The sequence below is a fragment of the Dermacentor silvarum genome, chromosome 3, assembly GCF_013339745.2.
Source record: "Dermacentor silvarum isolate Dsil-2018 chromosome 3, BIME_Dsil_1.4, whole genome shotgun sequence".
NCBI lineage: Eukaryota > Metazoa > Arthropoda > Arachnida > Ixodida > Ixodidae > Dermacentor > Dermacentor silvarum.
The window spans coordinates 140,951,117-140,969,917 of record NC_051156.1 but is presented as its reverse complement, the minus strand read 5'-3'; the positions used below and the strand labels follow the sequence as shown (position 1 = coordinate 140,969,917).

Here is an 18,801-nt window from a genome sequence, read left to right as displayed (position 1 = left end):
CTAAGTGCGCTGCCATATCCCATAGTCTATTATTGCACCAAAATTAAGATTGGCCTGCTCCAAGCTGCTCCAAAATGCAATTTTGCCTGCTCCAAACTGATCCAAAACACAGCTCCAAAAATTGCTCGAAAATGACTTTGGGTAGTCCCACCTCTGCATACGGTCCATGGACACGCACTCATGCCAGTGTGGAACGGAATATATCGCACACTTACCTTGTCAAACCTCAGACTCTGCAACGCCATGGTAAATTTCCAGCAGTCTGGGCCATGTCACTGTTGCTGCCATTGCCACAGAAAGCCGGTTGTCACTGCTACCAACAGCAGTGACAACTGGCTTGAAGTGGTGTAGCCGAGTGTGTCAAATAGGCTTTATTATGAATTTCTGTCATTGCAAGTGTCTTATGCATAAACCACGCAACACCTCAGGGTTGTTTATTGAAACACATTTCTCACAAAATAAATCTAAACTGTTTTGAAGGTCGAATGCCTTGAGTAAGAGTGCTGGACAGTTAGTTTATAAACAACTGAGGTACTCACCAACGTGCTTGAGACTTCCCAGGGAAAGCCCGGCGCTGCTTGTTGATGAAGCCATCTCTTTCTAAACTGGGTTAAATCTATCTCACAAAGGACACATTCTATATCATTGCCCATGTGGCCCAGCTAGTTTGTTTAAGACAGTCTTGTGTCGCTTTTGTTCACAGGGCCATCCAGGAGAGCCTAGCCAGCTACCAGAAGTCGATCGGTGTTGCAGATGGAGAGCTCACGGCAGGTGGTGGGGTGCAGCAGCAGGTGCAGCCGCAGGTGCAGGTGCAACCGCAGCAGCAGCAGCAGCAGCAAGACAACAGCGAGTGGGCACTGGGTGCCAGTGGTGGCGCTGACTTGGCAATGGCACTGCGTCTCTCACAGCAGGCCAAGGAGGAGGAGGACCGGCGCCAACGAGAAGAAGATGAGATGCTGGAACGCATCTTGCAGCTTTCCATGACGGAGAAGTAGGGACATGCCATTTGTCACCCATCATCCATGCAAGAAGCTGAGTTGTGCTGGGACTTTGGCCTGCTTTGTTGGCGACACATTCTTTCTTGTGCCCCCCACCCCCGTGCTGGCCCTTCCCATCTCTTTATTCTTTTTTTCTCTGCTTTGACTGTTTCCTTCACGTGTGAGTGTGTTCTGGAATGTGTGTTGAGATAAATTAAGAAAAACCTCATTTTGTTTGTTCTGTAAAAGCCCAAAGGTGTTTGAATGCAAACGGATCGGCTACATCCAGGGCAGTGCCTTTGATGCCTGTTCGCTTGCTTCCAGTGTTGAAGGAAGTGCTAACTTTATTACAAAAGTGTCGTTAAATGCACAGAACTGGGATGTGCACAAAGCTTGCAGAACAAAAGGGAGAAGTGGCTTCAAAGTGGACAACAATTTAGTGAGTTACCGAACTGTGCCCCTTGCAACTTAACCAACTTCCCCAGGAATCTCCTTTCAAATTGTAACATATTTATGGTTCCACATAATCTACAGCACTGAGCACAAGCCATGCTGATGCCGTTGCGTGGAAGCATTGTACAAAAGCATTGTGCCTCAAAACTTGCTCATTAAGGCAAGGAAGGAACAGTGCCAACTAAAAGAAGTTGACACCAGAACATATTTCAACCATCCCTGATAGACAAGTAGAGACTAGCTCGCTTTTTCCTCTGGATCTCACATCCTTGTGCATTAACAGGGTTGTGCTGTGTGTATTGTTTGCAGCCAGAAACAAGGAAATAGTTGAAAAGTCCAATTTATGAACAGTGACATAGAGTGGTTTCTTTAGGAGGAAGACCAAGGGCTGTTGCTTTCTGATTGAGGAACAAGAAAGTTTGTGAGCATAAATTGGCTTTGCTGTGACAGTAAGCTGAAGAATGAGCAGCTTTGCTAAAACTTCCCAAGCACAGAGGCAGCAGTGTAGAACTTGATACACTGCTTTTGTAATCATAAGTACTAGTTTTTTTTTTCTTTACTTCTCATTCATGTTTGCCTGTAAAATGGAAAGCAAAGAATATTCCTGTTGTTGTATTTGCTTACTCCTTGCACAGCAAAGGTGTAGCAGTTGTTCGATTTAAATCGCGGCACAACATTTTTGCATTGCTGTAGTTATTCAAGGGCTTTGGCCTGTGAGTGTGCTGACATGAATGGTCCAGTTTTCTTAATAATTTGCAGCTTTATTCCTTCGATATAATGCTTATTGCCCTCACAACAGATTTCCTCCTCGTTGTGCATCGAAAGAGCTGCTGCATTTTTTACTCGGCATGTTTCCAAGCTTCTAGCACTGGCTTTAGTGCAGGAATTCTGTGTTGGCAATGCAACTTTCAGTCTTTGTAGACCAGCAAGAATGTGCTTGCTAAGACAGCAAAGCAGTACAAAGTAGACCGCTTTCCCAGCCATATTGGAAACTTCCACACCCATGCCACATCATCGGAGGCAATACAATGTGGGCATGGTCTGTCTTGGTTGCTGTTTAAGGCAGGGGTCTAAGACGGGCAATCTGTAAGCCAAACCCTGGTGACCCTTCAAAGTGTTGGATCCCCTTCCTCTAACTTGTGTAAGCCCTGCGCAAATTCCCTCACCTGTTACTTGGACATGTCGCTGCATAACCCACATGTAGCTGCATGTAATTTGTGCCGCCTGATGCCTAGTGCAAGTTTGAGACCCCTGCTTTTAGGGTTTCACGGCGGCAAGCTGCCGCCGTGAAACATCAGAGCTTGCTGTGAGAGCTGGTTGGTTGTCTTTGTTGCTGCAACCTCCTTTAGAAGGAGGCTTTAGTAGCAAACTCCCGTAGCACCACCAACTGACAGCGATTCTGTGCCTGTTTAAGATGTTGGATATGCTTGCTTTCGGAATGAAAGAGAAAGCGCCAGGTGAAGCAGCGCAAGTTATTTGTGCGCTTGTTGCGGTGTGCAGTTATCATGCAACGTTTAGAGACTACTGTTTCACTACCATGTAATGCACAAAGATTGCAAGTGCTTAAAGCTGTAGCGCTGCCATGCAGAGGCGACTGCTTTGAAGGAACTGCATTAGGAGCTACGATGACAGCACAGCAGCTACACCACTTTCTCTCACCTGATTTACTTTTCTTCGTTTGCTGCTATGTATTTCACTTGGTTAAATAACTTGTGCTTTCTGTTCTCTTACAAATGTCCATTCATCACAATATCAAGAGCTGATAAATGCTTTGCACTTGAAGGCTGCTGTGAATTGTGGCATCGACCTGTGGTTTCCATGGCTGCTAATGTGACAGTGTGCAGGCTATTTGTGAGATTTTTCTCTATGACACAAACCATACCGAGACTTTAAGTATTAGCCAGTCAGTAATGGAAAATGCATACCCTCCCCTCTGTACTCCCCATATGAGTGAGTTACTAGTGTAAACACCGTTGATGACGAAAAGAAAATTTTGTGTTGCCGCTCCTGTCTGAAACGTCAGCGTTGCAGTAGTGCAGTTTAGGGGGCATGTGCTGCGTGCATGTGCGATTTGCCGATGAGAAGGTCACGAGCAAAGCTCTCATCGGAGTTTGTCCCATCACTAGATGGCAGTGACGTACAGTACAGTCACGAACAGAAATTTTCGAAACAGATAGGGGCAGAGGCGTAGTGCTGCACTGGTTACCAACAGTTCACCTCATGTTGACGCTGTGGAAAATGTCATGCATGCTCTATTGAGCTGGCAGACAGGTCTCTTCTCTTGCTTTCTTGTGATGTGATGGCTCTCTTGGGCAGCAGCCACATGTAGTGCACTTCCGACACATTTTTAATGTGATGTCACCAGGTGCTAATGTGCCCATTTCATACTGTGTGGTGATTGCACAGTTATCGTGGCTGCAATGGGGTCCACTTGGTTGCAAGTGGATAGATACCCTGTGGCATGCATTTCAGTTGGTGTAACATGGTTATCCCACTGTGTAAAACAGATATGCCTGCACCAGGTGGCATCTTGTCCACAATACATAAGAACTGCTGCTATAGAATTCTATAATTCTGCTTTAGAATGACTAGCATGATGGGGCCTGTGACCAAACATAATTCTGCCTTTGTCCCATTTAAGCTAGTCATCATGGTGTCCACCAAGGCAGTAGGTTGCTTTGCGTTTCTCTTGCATGTGTCACATTGGGGAAAAGCAAGAAAACAGACGTGTCCTTTCAACATAACAGAGGAGTGTGTGCGCTGTTTTTGATTCGTCAAACAGTACAAGCCTGCATAAATGCAATGAGAGTTCTTTTCGTCTAATTATTATTTTGAGAAGGCACCTTGTGTGATATTTGGAATGGTGTTCTCCCAGTTTCATGCTTTATATCGCTGCAAGCTTAATGGCCAGGTGACTGAGCAGTACAGGAAAGACAAGCTGTTGACGTCCTAGGGAGAATGCACATGTTTGGAAGGGAGTAAGCACGGGTCTGTAATGAAAGGAGAGCACACTTTGTGAGCGAGGAAGCAACACTGCAAGCGATCTAACAGCCTAGCCGTGCAGTCTGGTATTGCAGTGAACGCTTGTGCCACATCTGCCACATTGATTCAGCACATCTCATTGTGGTTTGATTATACTTCAGCAGAGCGCAATGCGTGATTTGTTAGAATACTGCATGCCTTCACAGGCTCAAACCTATGTGGAGGTGATCCTGCACTACTGCACATATTATTACTGTAGCAAATCACGCATAATTCTGTGCCGAAATGTTCTATTACAAGCCCACGACCTTGGTTGCATTATGCATTGCGAGTTTGCGTTCTAATTGCAATATTTTTTGGTTGGTTGGTTGGTTATTGTTGTATTTTTAATTTTAATCTTCCGAGCCATTGAAATTTGCCTCTTGCTTCTGCAAGGTTGACATTTGGGCTTGTTAATAAACAAGGACGAGAGTACCTAAGTGTGCCACGAGTTGTAAGTGCTTGTGGTGGGGTTACCTTCCTTAGTGCTTGTTTGTCGCGCGAGTGGTGTGCACATCTTGCATTATATTTGTAGTTGCATTATGTGTGTGCATTTATGGCAACACAGTGATGCGCCTCAGTCACTGCTCAAGTGTACTGGGCTCTTTTGTCTGTGGTAGCACAACACTGCTTACAACACTGGCCGTTGCTTCAGTAGAGGGCACAAATAGCAGCTTTCTCAATATACATAGAAGTGTTCTCCTTTTATATGGCAGCATATGTTAGTGCATTTTGTTGTGCTGTAGTTTATATATTCGGCATTCTGCACCTTATTTTTGTTACCTTAAAATACAGATGGTTTGCAAAAAAAAAAAAGAAAAAAAGAAATAATAATAATAATTAAGTGTCAAAATGTATCTATGGCAGGCCTTTTCTAGTTTCATATTGGGAATGCAATGTGAAATAAACATTGCTCTGTGATACCACTTTCCCAAAGGGCACAGTATTAGTAAGGCATAATGCGATAACTTAGTACAGTTTCTATATTGCACCTTGGATCACTAGCCAAGTGTTTCACAGAGCAGAATAGGTTGTTTTAAAAACTTGAACTAAATGTTTCAGTCTTGTGGTTCTTTAAGCTTGGTTCTTGTGTGTTAGATTATGCTTAATTCTGCTGCCTGTTTCATGCAGTCTGGTATAGCAACCATTGTTTTTTTCTTCTTCGTATAGTGTATAAAACCATCTTATTTTCCTGCTTATGTAGACACGTTTCCATGTTTCAATTCCTGATAGCACGTGTGAACACTTATCCAGAGTATTTTTTTTTTTTTTATGTGCACGTTTCTGTCGTGGACAGAAAGCTTCGTGGACTACAGTTGTCCACGAAGGAGTGATATAAAGAAACTTGTGGCTGTAGATTCTTGCAGTCAGGGTGTGAGGTGTCACAATAATTTTCTTTATAACTGCGGGCCACCACTGGCTGAGCTAGCACATACATCTGGGAAATGCATGACTCTTAGTGACTGCAGATTTTGTCATAAAAGAAGTGTGCCACACTGCCGCATAACACGCTGCATTGTCGTTAGCGTAATGGCTTGTGAGGAGCACTGTACAGTGAAAAGGCATCTGTTCTCGGAAGTTGGAACTCCTGTGGAGTTGTTGTGCAAGATATGCAATGAGAGATCTCTCTCTTTTCGAAAAGAATTAAGGTGGCCAAGCACGTTATGACTCTTCGTTTTCAGAGATCTCTTCAATATTATAAGGACATGATATAAACTGAGAGCCATTCATCTGTGAAATAGCCTGGTCAGATAAGGGTGACATCACTTGCGCAACCATTGTTTTGATCGGCAGGGCACAGCTATGTGCAACTGCTTATGTTGCACACAATTGAGGATAGGTGCCAAAAATGGGTTAGGTATTCCATTTTCCTTGAGAACAAAATCGCCTTATTGCTTTGTAAGATAAAAATGTCTAGTCTGCCTATTATTACCGGCACTTTCAGGAACTGAAGCATAGCATCTGTCAGTATTGTGCGAGAAGAAAACATGTGGCTAAGGACACTTTTGTAATATTGACTACACCAAGTTGCAGAACAGTGGCCACTTAGTTTATTATTGGTAAGCTGCACCATGTATCAACACTTATATGTAAAACTTTTTACCTTCGTTGCTATTACTAGTACTACTGATTTACCACGACTTGATCTTTTTTTCTCGTCTGACTTTTTAACAGCGGAGCTGTTTATGTCGAGCGTAATCTGTCTGATGTCAACAGAAAATGTGGGCCGATCCTGGCGGCAGTGCAGAAAGGGTCCAAGCGCAATGGCACATACCCCTGAGAACTAGCGAAGCCAAGCCTGGCTAAGTCTAGCTAAGCATGGTTGGGACTACTTAAGCTTAGTCAATCATTGATATCCAATCAATAGCTAATTGATAATCAATCAATAAATCAATCAATAAATTCCAGAAAATGCTGGGGATGACTTTGATATGCTTAGCCTAGCCCGAAGACATAGCCAATACCTTGCGATAGCCAATCAATAGCTAATCGATCAATAATCAATAAATTCTGAGAAATGCTGGGGATGACTTGGTAGTGCTTAGTCTAGACCAAAAGCCAGGACTAGCTAGGTGCCCATCAGCTCCGCTGTCACTTTAGCATTGCACCTCCAGTGCAAGCTATGCTAATTTTTTCTCCCTTGACTTTTCATTTGCTTTAAATAAGCTGTCACTGAATATACTGCTGCAGGCAGACCTAATGGCAGAGCAATTAGCAAAGCGAATTGGGTTGGGTGTGAATTTTATCCTCCCTTGTGAACATCCTTAATGCCTTTGAATGCATACTTGTAGAAGCTTTCTGTGCTTCACCATTACTGTTGTCATTTTTTTTTTTCTAGCTTTGTTACTCTTTGGGACTTACAGGAACCTGCTGCTGAGAATGTTAAGTTTCCAGAATAATTGAGCAGGTTGAATTCGGTGTTGGCTAAGGTCTGGCTTCCCTCATGTGAAGTTTCACATTAAAGGGACACTAAAGAAAAATATTGACCAACGCTAGATGTGTAAATTGCACATTGAGGATAGCAGGAGTGCAAAGTCACTCACTAAAGAGGGGCATTGTCCCCCCCCCCCTTTCCCCCCTTTTGGGTGGTATTGCTTACACAGATAGATATGTCAGTCCATCTTAAGCAGAGGCTTAACCTCTCCTAGCCTGTTGTAAGGCTTCGCAGCGCACCGAATCTGAGCCCATAAGTCGAAACGGGACGCTTACAGGGACACTAAAGAGAAAAATTATTTGAGCTGTGTTAGTAAACTATCCTTCCGCTATACCAAAACAGCGACTCTCACTTCAAGAAAACGCTTGGTTAGCCAGAAAACACGTAAAAACGAAAGACGGGTGGTGAAGTCGCCTTGAATTTCCTGTACCAGCTCGCTGTGACGTCATAAATTTTTGACATTGTCTCCTTGAGCCTAGTGAAGGTTTTATTGATAAAAATGAATGTCGTATTTTAAAAGAGCCAAAGAAGGAACTTAGGAAGTTTCACAAACTGCTACTGAACCACATCGGCCAAAATGTGAAAAATTATTTTTCATCCGTGATGTCACACTGACATACTGACCGTGAGGGTTTTGACGCGAAATTTAAAAATGAAGCTTTGGACAGTCAATTTCTCTTCTAATAATTAACCTATTACCACGAAATCAAAGAAACGAGAGTTCTTTAAAGATACTTTATCAATCTAAACTCATTCGGTATTTCTCTTTAGTGTCTCTATTAGTGTTTCTCTTGCTTAATGCGAGGGAAATCTTTATTTTTACATCATGTATGGTCAGCCAGCAAAATCTCTGAGGGGAAATCATGCGCGCCTCTGTACCATTGAGCAGAGGGAAGTGGATAGTTTTGGGCGGATATTTGACTCCAAAAGTATTGCATTGTGCATGGGGCTTCCCGTAGAGTTTGTCACAATATTACTTAGAGGGAAAACTAGTGCTGTGATGCTGTTGTATGCATTGGAATGCCAGGATATGGTGCCTTTGGATTGGCATCGTTCTCGAAAAGCCAGGGCACCTTGGAGGCACGCCTGGCCAGCACCGTTCCGTCTGGCACAGTGGTTCATTTTCTATTAAAACAGCACGTCAAAAGCAGTTTTGATTTTATTATCACACAACAACGTGTTTTATTCAATCGCGAGAGCTTGTACTCAGATGAAAACACGACAAGGGCCACGCTCGCTTTTTGCTGCAGTTTGTAGTCTGTTCTTGCTTTTTTTCACCTGATTAGGCACTGCAGGTGAGTAAACTTCATTGAAATGTGTAATACAGATGAATGAATACCTTTCATGAAGATTTTATTTTAAGAATGCGTTATCTGTGCAGCCACATCCACGTTTTAGGCGAAGCCTCACTCAACATCAGCCAATACAAGCCTTGCACACCTATATACTGCCATTCCCATGACTGCACACTGCCCGTTAGGAAACTCCCGTAAACAGTGGCATGCAATTTCCCTCTAGGTAATACTGTGAGAAACTCCATGGTGCTTCCAATGAGCATGAGCCATTCAGGTGCATAAATTGATGCCGCCATCTCTACAATACCGGCTGTTTTACGGACTGCCACAAGATGCGAGATGGTTCATCTGCATAAGTTTGTTGAGTGTGAGAACATGCGAATATATGGGCATTGTTTTGTTCTAGATGCCGATTTCAGTTTTGTTTAACCCCTTAAGTGTTTTGGACGGGCTCAGCTCGTCAGCGGCAATAATCTCGTTTTCAAATCGATTTGGACGAACTCAGCACGTCCACTTTGTTTTTCTTCTACTAATAGACAGCTGCAGTGCCAGTTTTTGAAGTCCACAGTTATTTCGCTCTTTTTTGTTCTACTACATGGATGTCAAAACTACTTCAGCCGGGTTGATTCAGTCTTCACGTTCTACAACATACATGGCAGCCATTTTGTCAGTGCTGGAGGGGAACTTTCATTGTGGTCTTCATTTTCTACCACATAGATGGCAGCACTTTGTCAGCACTAAAACACTCGTTTTTGGAATTGCACGCTTACTGCTCTGTTTTCCCACTTTCTAACTGTACCGTCTGGAGCAATGAAAAGTACATATATATATGTACATATATATATGTACTTTGCTTAGTGAAAAGGTAAAATAAGGTTTTCACTCTTAACACATCAATTGGTTAAAAAAGCTTTAGAGGGGTTTTTGATGAAGTGAAGTTTAAAATGAGCCATAAAATAAAAAAAACAATAAATACAAACTAAGATCACCTTTGGTCAAAATAATAAAACACTTAAGGGATTAAGCAAGTCTACGAATCTCACCCATGGAGGAAATGGTGTGAAAATAATTGTGAATATTACCTCACATACAAGTAGTATTTAACTGCAATTCAAATGTTTTTCTTCTAGCAAAAAAAAAAATATATATATATATATATATATATATATTCAGGCTATAAGAGGTTAACCAGCCAGAAATGCAAAAGAATAAAGGCAGGTTTCAATGTCTTCTTGAAATATCTGTTTTATCCCCAGCAATGTTGGCAGTTTTGACAGCATCTGCTTCAGGCCAGTTAATTGTTTATTCAATAAACAGTGATTACATAGCATTCAAAAGTAAGCAAAGGTTCAGCCTGACAATGTATGGGCTCTTTTTCATCAAAGTGACCCAAATGCATGTAGTGGTGCCATCAGGAGTCAATTAAAACACCACGGTTTGTGCATAGAATTAAGAAATTGAGGTTGGGGCTTTAATATCTTTTGATGCTGAGAAAATGCAAATAGAGCTTTGAAAGAACTTCATTCCTCTCTTTAGTGTCTCTTTAATGCTGCTAAGACAGGTTGAGTTGTGTTGCTGGTCGTGGCCTCTAAGCTGCCGAGTTAGGCAGCATTGTTTAGTTCTTAATGCTCGTATGCACATATTTTAGCTTTCGTGTAGAGCACATGGTGAGGTGCGTGCACTGCTGTTCATTTGCACACTGACATATTCCTAAGAGCTATTCGCTCTGCTTACTTTCCACGTGTCTATGTGAGTGCAAGTACTTGGGTGATTTGCCAGTGATTTGAAAACATGTTAATTTCTCATGTTGGTTGTGCCTGTGACGACTCTAGTGATGGTCATGTCAAAGTAAATGGTGGCGGTGGTGAGATGTTTCTTTTCTTTTATTTCACGGTACATTGCAGTATATTGAAGCGCAAAACAATCTAAATCGCCTTTCCTGCTATTTTTCCCTGTCTCTCTCTTCTTGTTCTTCTTTTTAGGGACAGTGCCCTTATGGCTGATGTATCCTTAAAGAAAACATTGGAACAGTGGGAGCTTTATTGAAGGCTATTGTGTGACATGTTACGCTTGGTAATGATCAGTGTACATTTGTATTGTTCACAGCTACTTCACTTTGTATAGAGCTGGCATCTCCTGTGTAGTAATTCTTGAGAGTTCTTTTATCAGGGTATATATATATATATATATGTGCGTGTGTGTGTATGTCTTGTATTTATTAGACCATTGTCTTGTGTTGAAATGGTACTGGCTTAAAAGAGCCCATTACTGCACTTACCTCAAAAACTAGATACATTCCTTACTTCAGCATACAGTCCTGCTTGTTTCCTGTGAACATATCAAAAAGAAGTGACCGAGTGAGAATTTTGTCAGTGAGGCTGAAGCTGGGGGCAGGAAAGAATTGAAAGAAAGGTACAAGCGAAGTTTATCCAGAAGTATAGCTTTGTTTATTTTCCCGCTTTGTTTTGCCTATGCTAAATTTCAAAGCATTATTGTACTAAGTGCGAATGATGGGAATAAAGTGACGAAGCAACTTGATTGTGTCACAGATCATAATTTTCTACTTGCAGGGAAACAAAGCAGCTACTGCTGCTGTTGTGCCCATTTTGTCACAGAAGTGTTCTATTGCACAAGCTTTGCATAAAAAAGAAAGACCAACACTTTTATCTGCAGTTATCCATTTTTCAGCATCAACCGGCCTCGTCTCAAGTAACAAGGTGCGAATGGAGGCATCTACTAGAATGAAAGAAACAATGGGACAGGCGTTCGAACAGCACAGGTGAAACGGGACCAGCACTTGTCCTGTTGCTTCTTTCATTCTAGTCTGTGCCTTTGTCTGCACCATTATTTGAGATGGAGCTTCAACTCACTCAAATGTCAAATGTCAGTTCTGTTATCCTTCAGCCTACCTATTTATGTAGTCAGGGTTGTGACAGTTGCACGAAGTGCATTAAGCTTGTTGAACTTGGGCCACACTATGCCAGAATATCTCAACTAGTAACAAAAGACAGTTGCCAGCATATGGTACTTTGCCCTTTGAATCCAGTCACGAAGAGAAACCAGGACAAAATCAGGGCCTTAAAGTTTGGCATCTTCCCTCCAGATGCTAAACTCTTCTCATTCTGATATTTAAATTTATCAGTTGCAAGACTCTTCCGCCAACAACATAACAAATACTGATGCCTTGTTGTCTGAGCACAAGGCTGGTGTAAGCATCTTTTCTCCTCCTCGTTGTCGGTCCTTTGCTTTTTGCAGAACTGTTTTCATAGCTGTGCTATAGGTGATTGTCCTAGTGCCCTCAAAGGAATTGTCAGCTACTATTGTTGGACCCTCAGTCTGTTCCTCACTTTCTATGGCAATAAAATTCTACTCTTGTAAATGCGTTTCAATTTTTAGTCCCTGCAAACTTACAACTTGGTTTCTTGCGAGTGCCTGACCACCGCGGTTTATACTTAAAGGGAAACTGAAGAAGTTTTAGCATTGGAAGATTTATGGGGGTTTGGAAGGCTGACACAGTACAATTCACCTCCTGCAGTTATTTTCTCGATTATGCGCATACTAGCGTTGTAATCGCCGTTTAAATTTACGTTGAAGCTCCACCCCCCTCATGCACCGAGCGTAGCGGCCAAAGTCCGGGCGCGAGGATGACGTCAATACAGGGGTCACGTGAGCGCTCTATTCGAATTACGCACCTCGCCGATACCTATGATGACATCACGCTCGTATTCGGCATCAGAGCCTGTTAACTGACACACGGCGTCTCCCGCAGACTCTGCGGCTTTTCGCTTAATTAAAGCGAATAGCAGTGACTTCTGGCCTGTTAAACTATGATTCTCGTATTCAGGGGGTGAAAAACTATAACAATTTCTTAAAAGCTCACTTTTTGTTTTTTAAGTGCTTCAGTTGCCCTTTAAATAAATTGGTGAACTAATTATAAGCCCAAACCTGTAATTAATGTTTTACCTGACATGTCTTGTCACTGCAGCGAGATATACAAAATTTTGTTTGCAAAATAATTATATCAAATTATCGCTGACAAAAATCCTCACATTTTCAACATATCCATTGGAATAAACAGTGAAGTTCTTCCTGGCAATTGGAAGTCTCATGTACAGTTGTCAGCACGCTTGTATAGAGTATCTAAACAGTGGGCTTTGGATTGCATGGGTGGTTGACCAATAATACCTGGTTTGGGATAGCTTCCATGTGAGCATGCGCTACCATACTGATGGGTCTGCCTTCATCTACCTCCCCTTGCTGGTAACCGTGGCTTCCACAGATATATTTTCCTGCCAAATTGCCTCAGGGCTGGGGGACATAAGTGGAGACAATGAATCTTGGCTCGGCCCAGCGTGATCACTCGCTGCTGGGTGAAATAGATGCTGCTCATTGCCTAGGCAAACCTAGGACAAAGATAAGTCCCCGAGTTGAAGTGCTGACTTCAGTGACATTGCTTGTTACACCAGTGTTAATCCATCGTCCTGTGAACTGCTCTTCTGTTTTGGTGCTGCAGTTGGAAGTACTGCTATAGCTGGTAAGGTTTTGTCACCTTGTCAAGCATGTATGGCAACCTACATACTAGTACTATAGGCAAACTTATTTGTTGAGTCCAGTTGTCATAATTCATATTCTTATTGCTAATTTACATGTTCCCCACTTGAACGTTCAAACTCAAAATAATGTTCCATGTTTTTGATATACCTATTCTTGTTTAATTGTTTATCGTTGTGACATTGCTGCTTGTATGTTATTTGAGAAAGTGGTAAATATTCTGTAATCAATTCAAACAGTAAGTTTTTTTTTTTTTTTTTTTACATGCATATTCGATTAGAAAATTCCACTATTCTAACCTGCCTGCCATTGTCTTGCATAGTGGTGATGCTAGCTACAATTTTATATGAGACAGCTTACATGTGTTATTGATCAAACAACACAGATTACAATCCACAGCTTGTTGAGCTTGCCTCCCCAGCATTAAACCGTGAAAGTCGCGCACACATGCACACACACACACACACACACACACACACACACAAAGAAAAATGTGGCAGGAACCATGAAAGATGATTGTCAATGTAAGCAAATATCCGAACGCAAATGTTTGCAGCCACATTTCATAGCATACCAGAGGTTTTCGTACTTTGCACAAAGCCATGTTTTTTGCTCTGTGCAAACTCTTCGGGAGAGGGCACATTTGCACTCATTAAAGCAAATTTCGAAGCCTTAGACAACCTGTTCTATATGTATATGAGCGATGAAGAGCTGGCAAAATAAATGATTGTGTGAAGAGAAAGGCGGACGGTGAGGCTTTTAGAAAGCTGTTTGGTTTAATACTAAAGGAATAATGCCCTTGAAGGCATATATTTGTTGCAGTGAGGGTATATTTAGCTAGCGTTTGTTGTTTCATAGTGTAATTCCATAGCTCACGAAGCTGTAGCGGTAGTAATAGTATAGATGGCTGTATAAGCCGATTCGCTATATCTCCAGCGGCACGATAAGCAGCGTGGAAGGCGTCTGGCCAACTTCCCTTTTCTTCTCCTACTCTGGCGGCCGCGGGAAAGGAGGAGAGCTGTCGGGAGAGCTCCGGCGTTGCTCTCGCCCATGGGCAAGATACCGCGTCCAAGAAAACGCGCACAGTAGCCAAAGAACGCTATTACTGTTAAAAAAATGTCGCAGTTTCACCCGAAAGGCGAAGCATCAATTGCGATAGCAAATTAGTAGGGAGGTATACGGAGTAAGGAGTAGTTTTATCAGCTGTATAAACTTGGACATGCAGCAGCACCAGCAACGCGCAAAGCAGCAGCGTCGGAAGTCTTTACCACCTTCTCGCCTCGCAAAGTATTTATACAAACATGCATTTGGTGCCGCAACTAAACGTCGCCTCCCCTCCCTCCCATCCCCCCACGGTCTTTCGTGCGACGGAAGAAGTCGCGTTTGCTCTCTCTCTCTCTCTCTCTCTCTCTCTATATATATATATATATATATATATATATATATATATATATATATATATATGGTGATTGTAAAGGAGTGAAGAGACGCTTAATTCCTGCAGCACATCAGGGAGCACGGCGCAGAACGCGCGTTTGCTCTCCGCCGTGCGTTCGCTCCCCGCGAAAGCGCGCGTCTCTTTCCTCCTTTCCATATATAGAGAGCAAACGCGACTTTTTCCGTCGCGCGAATTTATATAATGCGTATTTATATAAAAACACCGCGTGCGTTCGGTGAGAACGCGGGCAAAACGCCGACGGCGTCGAGAACAGTTCTGCGCGTTGCTGGTGCTGCTGCATGTCCAAGTTTAATTATATACAGCTGATAAAAATACTATCCGTACTCCGTATACCTCTCTACTAATTTGCTATCGCAATTGATGCTTCGCCTTTCGGGTGAAACTGCGACAATTTTTTCATCGTCGATGACGTCATACAGAACCTGACGGCGACGGTAGAAATCCGCTTTGAGTGTACATATAATTGCTATCGCAATAAAACAGCCTAAATAAAAAGTTACAAGAGCGTAGATCAATCCTTTTATCATGTGCTTCACTTACGTTGTCATAGCACAATTGGTATTACAACGCTCGCCTATGCGGAGGTTCTCACCGGCGGCATTGTATCCTTTTGTCGACATTCATTTCCCTTTTTTTCGTTCCTTTCTAGATTTCACTTTCAAGCACAGCAGCGGATTTCATCTATGCTTCCCTTGGCTTCATTATCAGTTGGCTTTTTATTGCCATAGCAATTTTATGGACACTCCAAGTGGATTTCTGCCGTGGTCGTCGTCGTCAGGTTCCCTATAAAGTCCAAAGGCGATAAAATCGTCGCCGCGCGCCGTATGTGCGAGTGAAAGCACGCTAGGGACGCGTGCTTTCACGCGAGCGAACGCACGGCCGAGAGGAAACTCGACATCTTTCGTCGCGCGAAAGAGCGTGGGGGGATGGGAGGGAGGGAGGGAATGCAACGCTGTGCTGCGGCACCAACTCTTCTTGCGACCTGGCGATCTTGCGACCTGGCGCAAGGGGACTGGCGACTCAATCTCGCACGGGAAAGGAGGAAAGCGGGAAGGCAGCGCGGGAGGGAGGGGGTGCGGCTTCGACTCTGCCAGCAACTGCGTACTTGTACTTAGCACGGTTGCGGGTGGTCGCGCGCACCATATCTTGACAGCGATCCACACACGTACGGCTCCTACCTTTGTATGCGCTGTGTTTTCGCCGCTCAGTATATAGGTGTTCTGTGGCTCATGTAGTTTCCGTTGAAGCGATCGACCGCACGAACCTTCACTCGCGATCGCTGCTGCAACCGCGCTTGCTCACGCCAGCGTTTTGACAGCGGTTGTCTGCGGTCATCGAGGGTATGATATATTCATGTTTGCTTGTGCGCGCTGACACCATGCTTATTAATTCAGTTAGTAAGCGAATGTGTCCAAGTTTATACAACCGATAAATCTGCTATCCTTACTCTGTATAGCTCTCTACTGGCTAAGTGCGACCTGCAGGACCTAAATAAAGTTTATCCAGTCCATTCTCTACTAATTTCGGGTGACACTGCGACATTTTTTCCAGCCGTCTAAGGAACGAACCAGGGTACTGCTCGCCGCAGGCGGACAGCTTTCCGGCGTACTGCTGACGGTCAGCGTCTGGCAGCGAACTCACCTATACTCCATGGCGCAGCGACGGGGGAGGGGGGTGTATCGGGCGTTCTTACCCGAGTCATAGTCGCGACGGACTATCTAACCCGATATGCGGAAACCAAGGCAATTCCGAGCGGCACGGCAGCTGAAGCAGCACGATTCTTTATCGAGAACATTGTCCTCAGACACGGTGCTCCAGCGATCATCATAACCGAAAAAGGAGCCGCATTCACAGCTGAGCTTCTGCGAATTGTGCTGACGCTGAGTGGCACAGCCCATAGGAAGACGACGGCCTATCATCCACAAACAAATGGGCTTACCGAGCGCCTCAACAAGACCATCGCAGACATGCTTTGCATGTATGTCGATGTGGAGCACAAAAACTGGGACACAATCTTACCATAGGTCACATTCGCATACAATATACGGCACGCCAAGAAACAACGAAAATGATGCCGTTCGCTCTGGTCCATGGTCGAGAAGTCACTACAATGCTTGACGCTATGCTGCCTCATGACTGCAATGGTTCAGATGCAGATGCCGCAGATTTCACTGAACGCGCCGAGGAAGCACGACAGCTCGCCCGCGTCAGGATAACTAGTCAGCAAGAACGCGACGCACGACGCTACAATCTCCGCCACCAATTTGCCGCTTATACGCCTGGAGAAAGAGTCTGGATTTGGTCTCCCGTCCGACGCCGAGGGCTCTCGGAGAAACTTCTACGCCGGTACTTCGGACCATACAAGGTTCTACGCCGTATTAGCGACGTGACCTACGAGGTGGTTGGTGATGGTTCATGCTGCTCGAAACGCCGTCAACAGGTGCCTGAGGTAGTGCACGTAGTGCGCATGAAGCCTTATCATTCAGAGTGAAGTGGACACCGTCAAGCTATCAACTACGAGTCTTTCCGCCACGATCTGATCAGCATCGGGACGATGCTCGCTGTGGATCGAGGGAGGGTAATGCCGCGTCGGTATTCGTGCACAAGTGCACCCTGGCGCCGACAAAGACGACGACTGGGCTGCTCGAGATTCCGGAAGGCATCTAGAGAAGAAGAAGAGATTCTTGTTGTTGGCGCCTCCCTGGTTCCTTCTCCCGAGTACGGCGCGGTGCTTCTATAATAAAGCTCCTGAGCTTTGTGCATCGCGACAATATATACCCGACAAAGCAAACCTAAATAGGATTCCAGCGGTCAGAAACAGGTTTGCTATAGCCTTATAGTACTGCATGCATATATAGCTATGCATATACATGTATATAGGGTTCATACACTGAAAATATGATTTTCCAGTTGGTTACATTCTAGTTTATTCCTATTGGTAGTCTAATTAGACTTAGTAGTTGGGGATGTAAGGTGGGACTAGCTGGTTTAAACTGGCAAGTCCAGTTGGACTCAATTGGTTGCATCCCTGACTCAAAGGTAATGATTTCCCACTTGGTTGGAACCAAGTCCAATTGGACGGTTTCACTTTGAATCAATCGTGACCAGTTGGAACTAGGGATTTTCCAATTGGTTCCAAGTGGCTCCAATTGGTTTCTCCTCTGACCCAATCGTAACCAGTTGGAAGTAAGGATTTTCCAATTGGTTCCTATTGGCCCCAGTTGATTCCTATTGGAAAAGCCAATTGGAGTCAATTGTTTTTTAGACTGGGTATTACATTACGTTTTCACGAATTTGCGCAACTGAGGATGCAAGTTTTTTTTTTCTTATGCGTCATTTTATTGCGATAGCAGCTAGGTATATGGACACTCCAAGCGTATTTCTGCCGTCGGCGCCGTGAGGTTCCCTATAAAGTCCAAGGGCGATAAAATCGTCGCCGCGCGCCGTATGTGCGAGTGAACGCGCGCTTTCACGGAGAGCGAATGCACGGCGGAGAGCAAACACGACGAACCTTATTCGATCGCTGCTGCTGCCGCGTTTTGACAGCGGTTGTCTGCGGTCATCGAGTGTGATCTATTATGCGGGCTGACACCATGCTTGTTAATTCAGTTAGTAAGCGAATGTGTCCAAGTTCATGGTCTCACAGGGCGGCGCCCCCGAGATGGCGCCAACGCCGAAACGACTGCTCCGCAATGATTCGGGTTGCCCGGCAACCGGACGAATGTATGCGCGGGGAAAACGAGGTACGATAGCACGGGAGTTGTGGTAGGGCTTCAGTGAAAATGGTCAACTGTGCCGTGTTTGGTTGCAACAACCACACCAAAAAGAATCCCGGAGATCAGAGCGCCTCCGATGTCGGCTTTTTTTGCATCCCAAAAGTCATCATCGATCAATGCAAGCATACGAAAGAGGTCACAGAGCGACGAAGAACTAGTGGCTCCGGCGTATCAATCGGAGAGACTTGGACAACTCTGCAACCCACTACCACGTGTGCGGTAAACACTTATTCATTTCCGATAAGTTTTCGTGCGCTACGTCGTGGGCTGCTGCTCAAGAAACAGTCGGTTAAATGCATTAGAAGTGAAGTAATAACTAAAGACTTGGACAGTT

At 44.1% G+C, this 18,801-nt stretch overlaps 1 protein-coding gene across 2 annotated transcripts in view; it reads left to right on the top strand.

Annotated features, from left to right (window-relative positions):
* LOC119445846 (ankyrin repeat domain-containing protein 13D) overlaps positions 1-11,219 on the top strand; it is a 77,708-nt gene extending 66,489 nt beyond the window's left edge. The window contains exon 16 of one of the 2 annotated variants that reach the window (XR_007466045.1): positions 704-840. Coding sequence is in view for 1 of the 2 variants with exons in the window: in XM_037710149.2 (XP_037566077.1) it covers positions 704-995 (292 nt within the window). In the remaining variant the exon portion in view is untranslated. Of the gene's footprint in view, positions 1-703 lie in introns of both variants that reach the window. The other variant, XM_037710149.2, reaches the window with a different exon arrangement.
* The last annotated feature ends 7,582 nt before the right edge of the window (positions 11,220-18,801 follow it).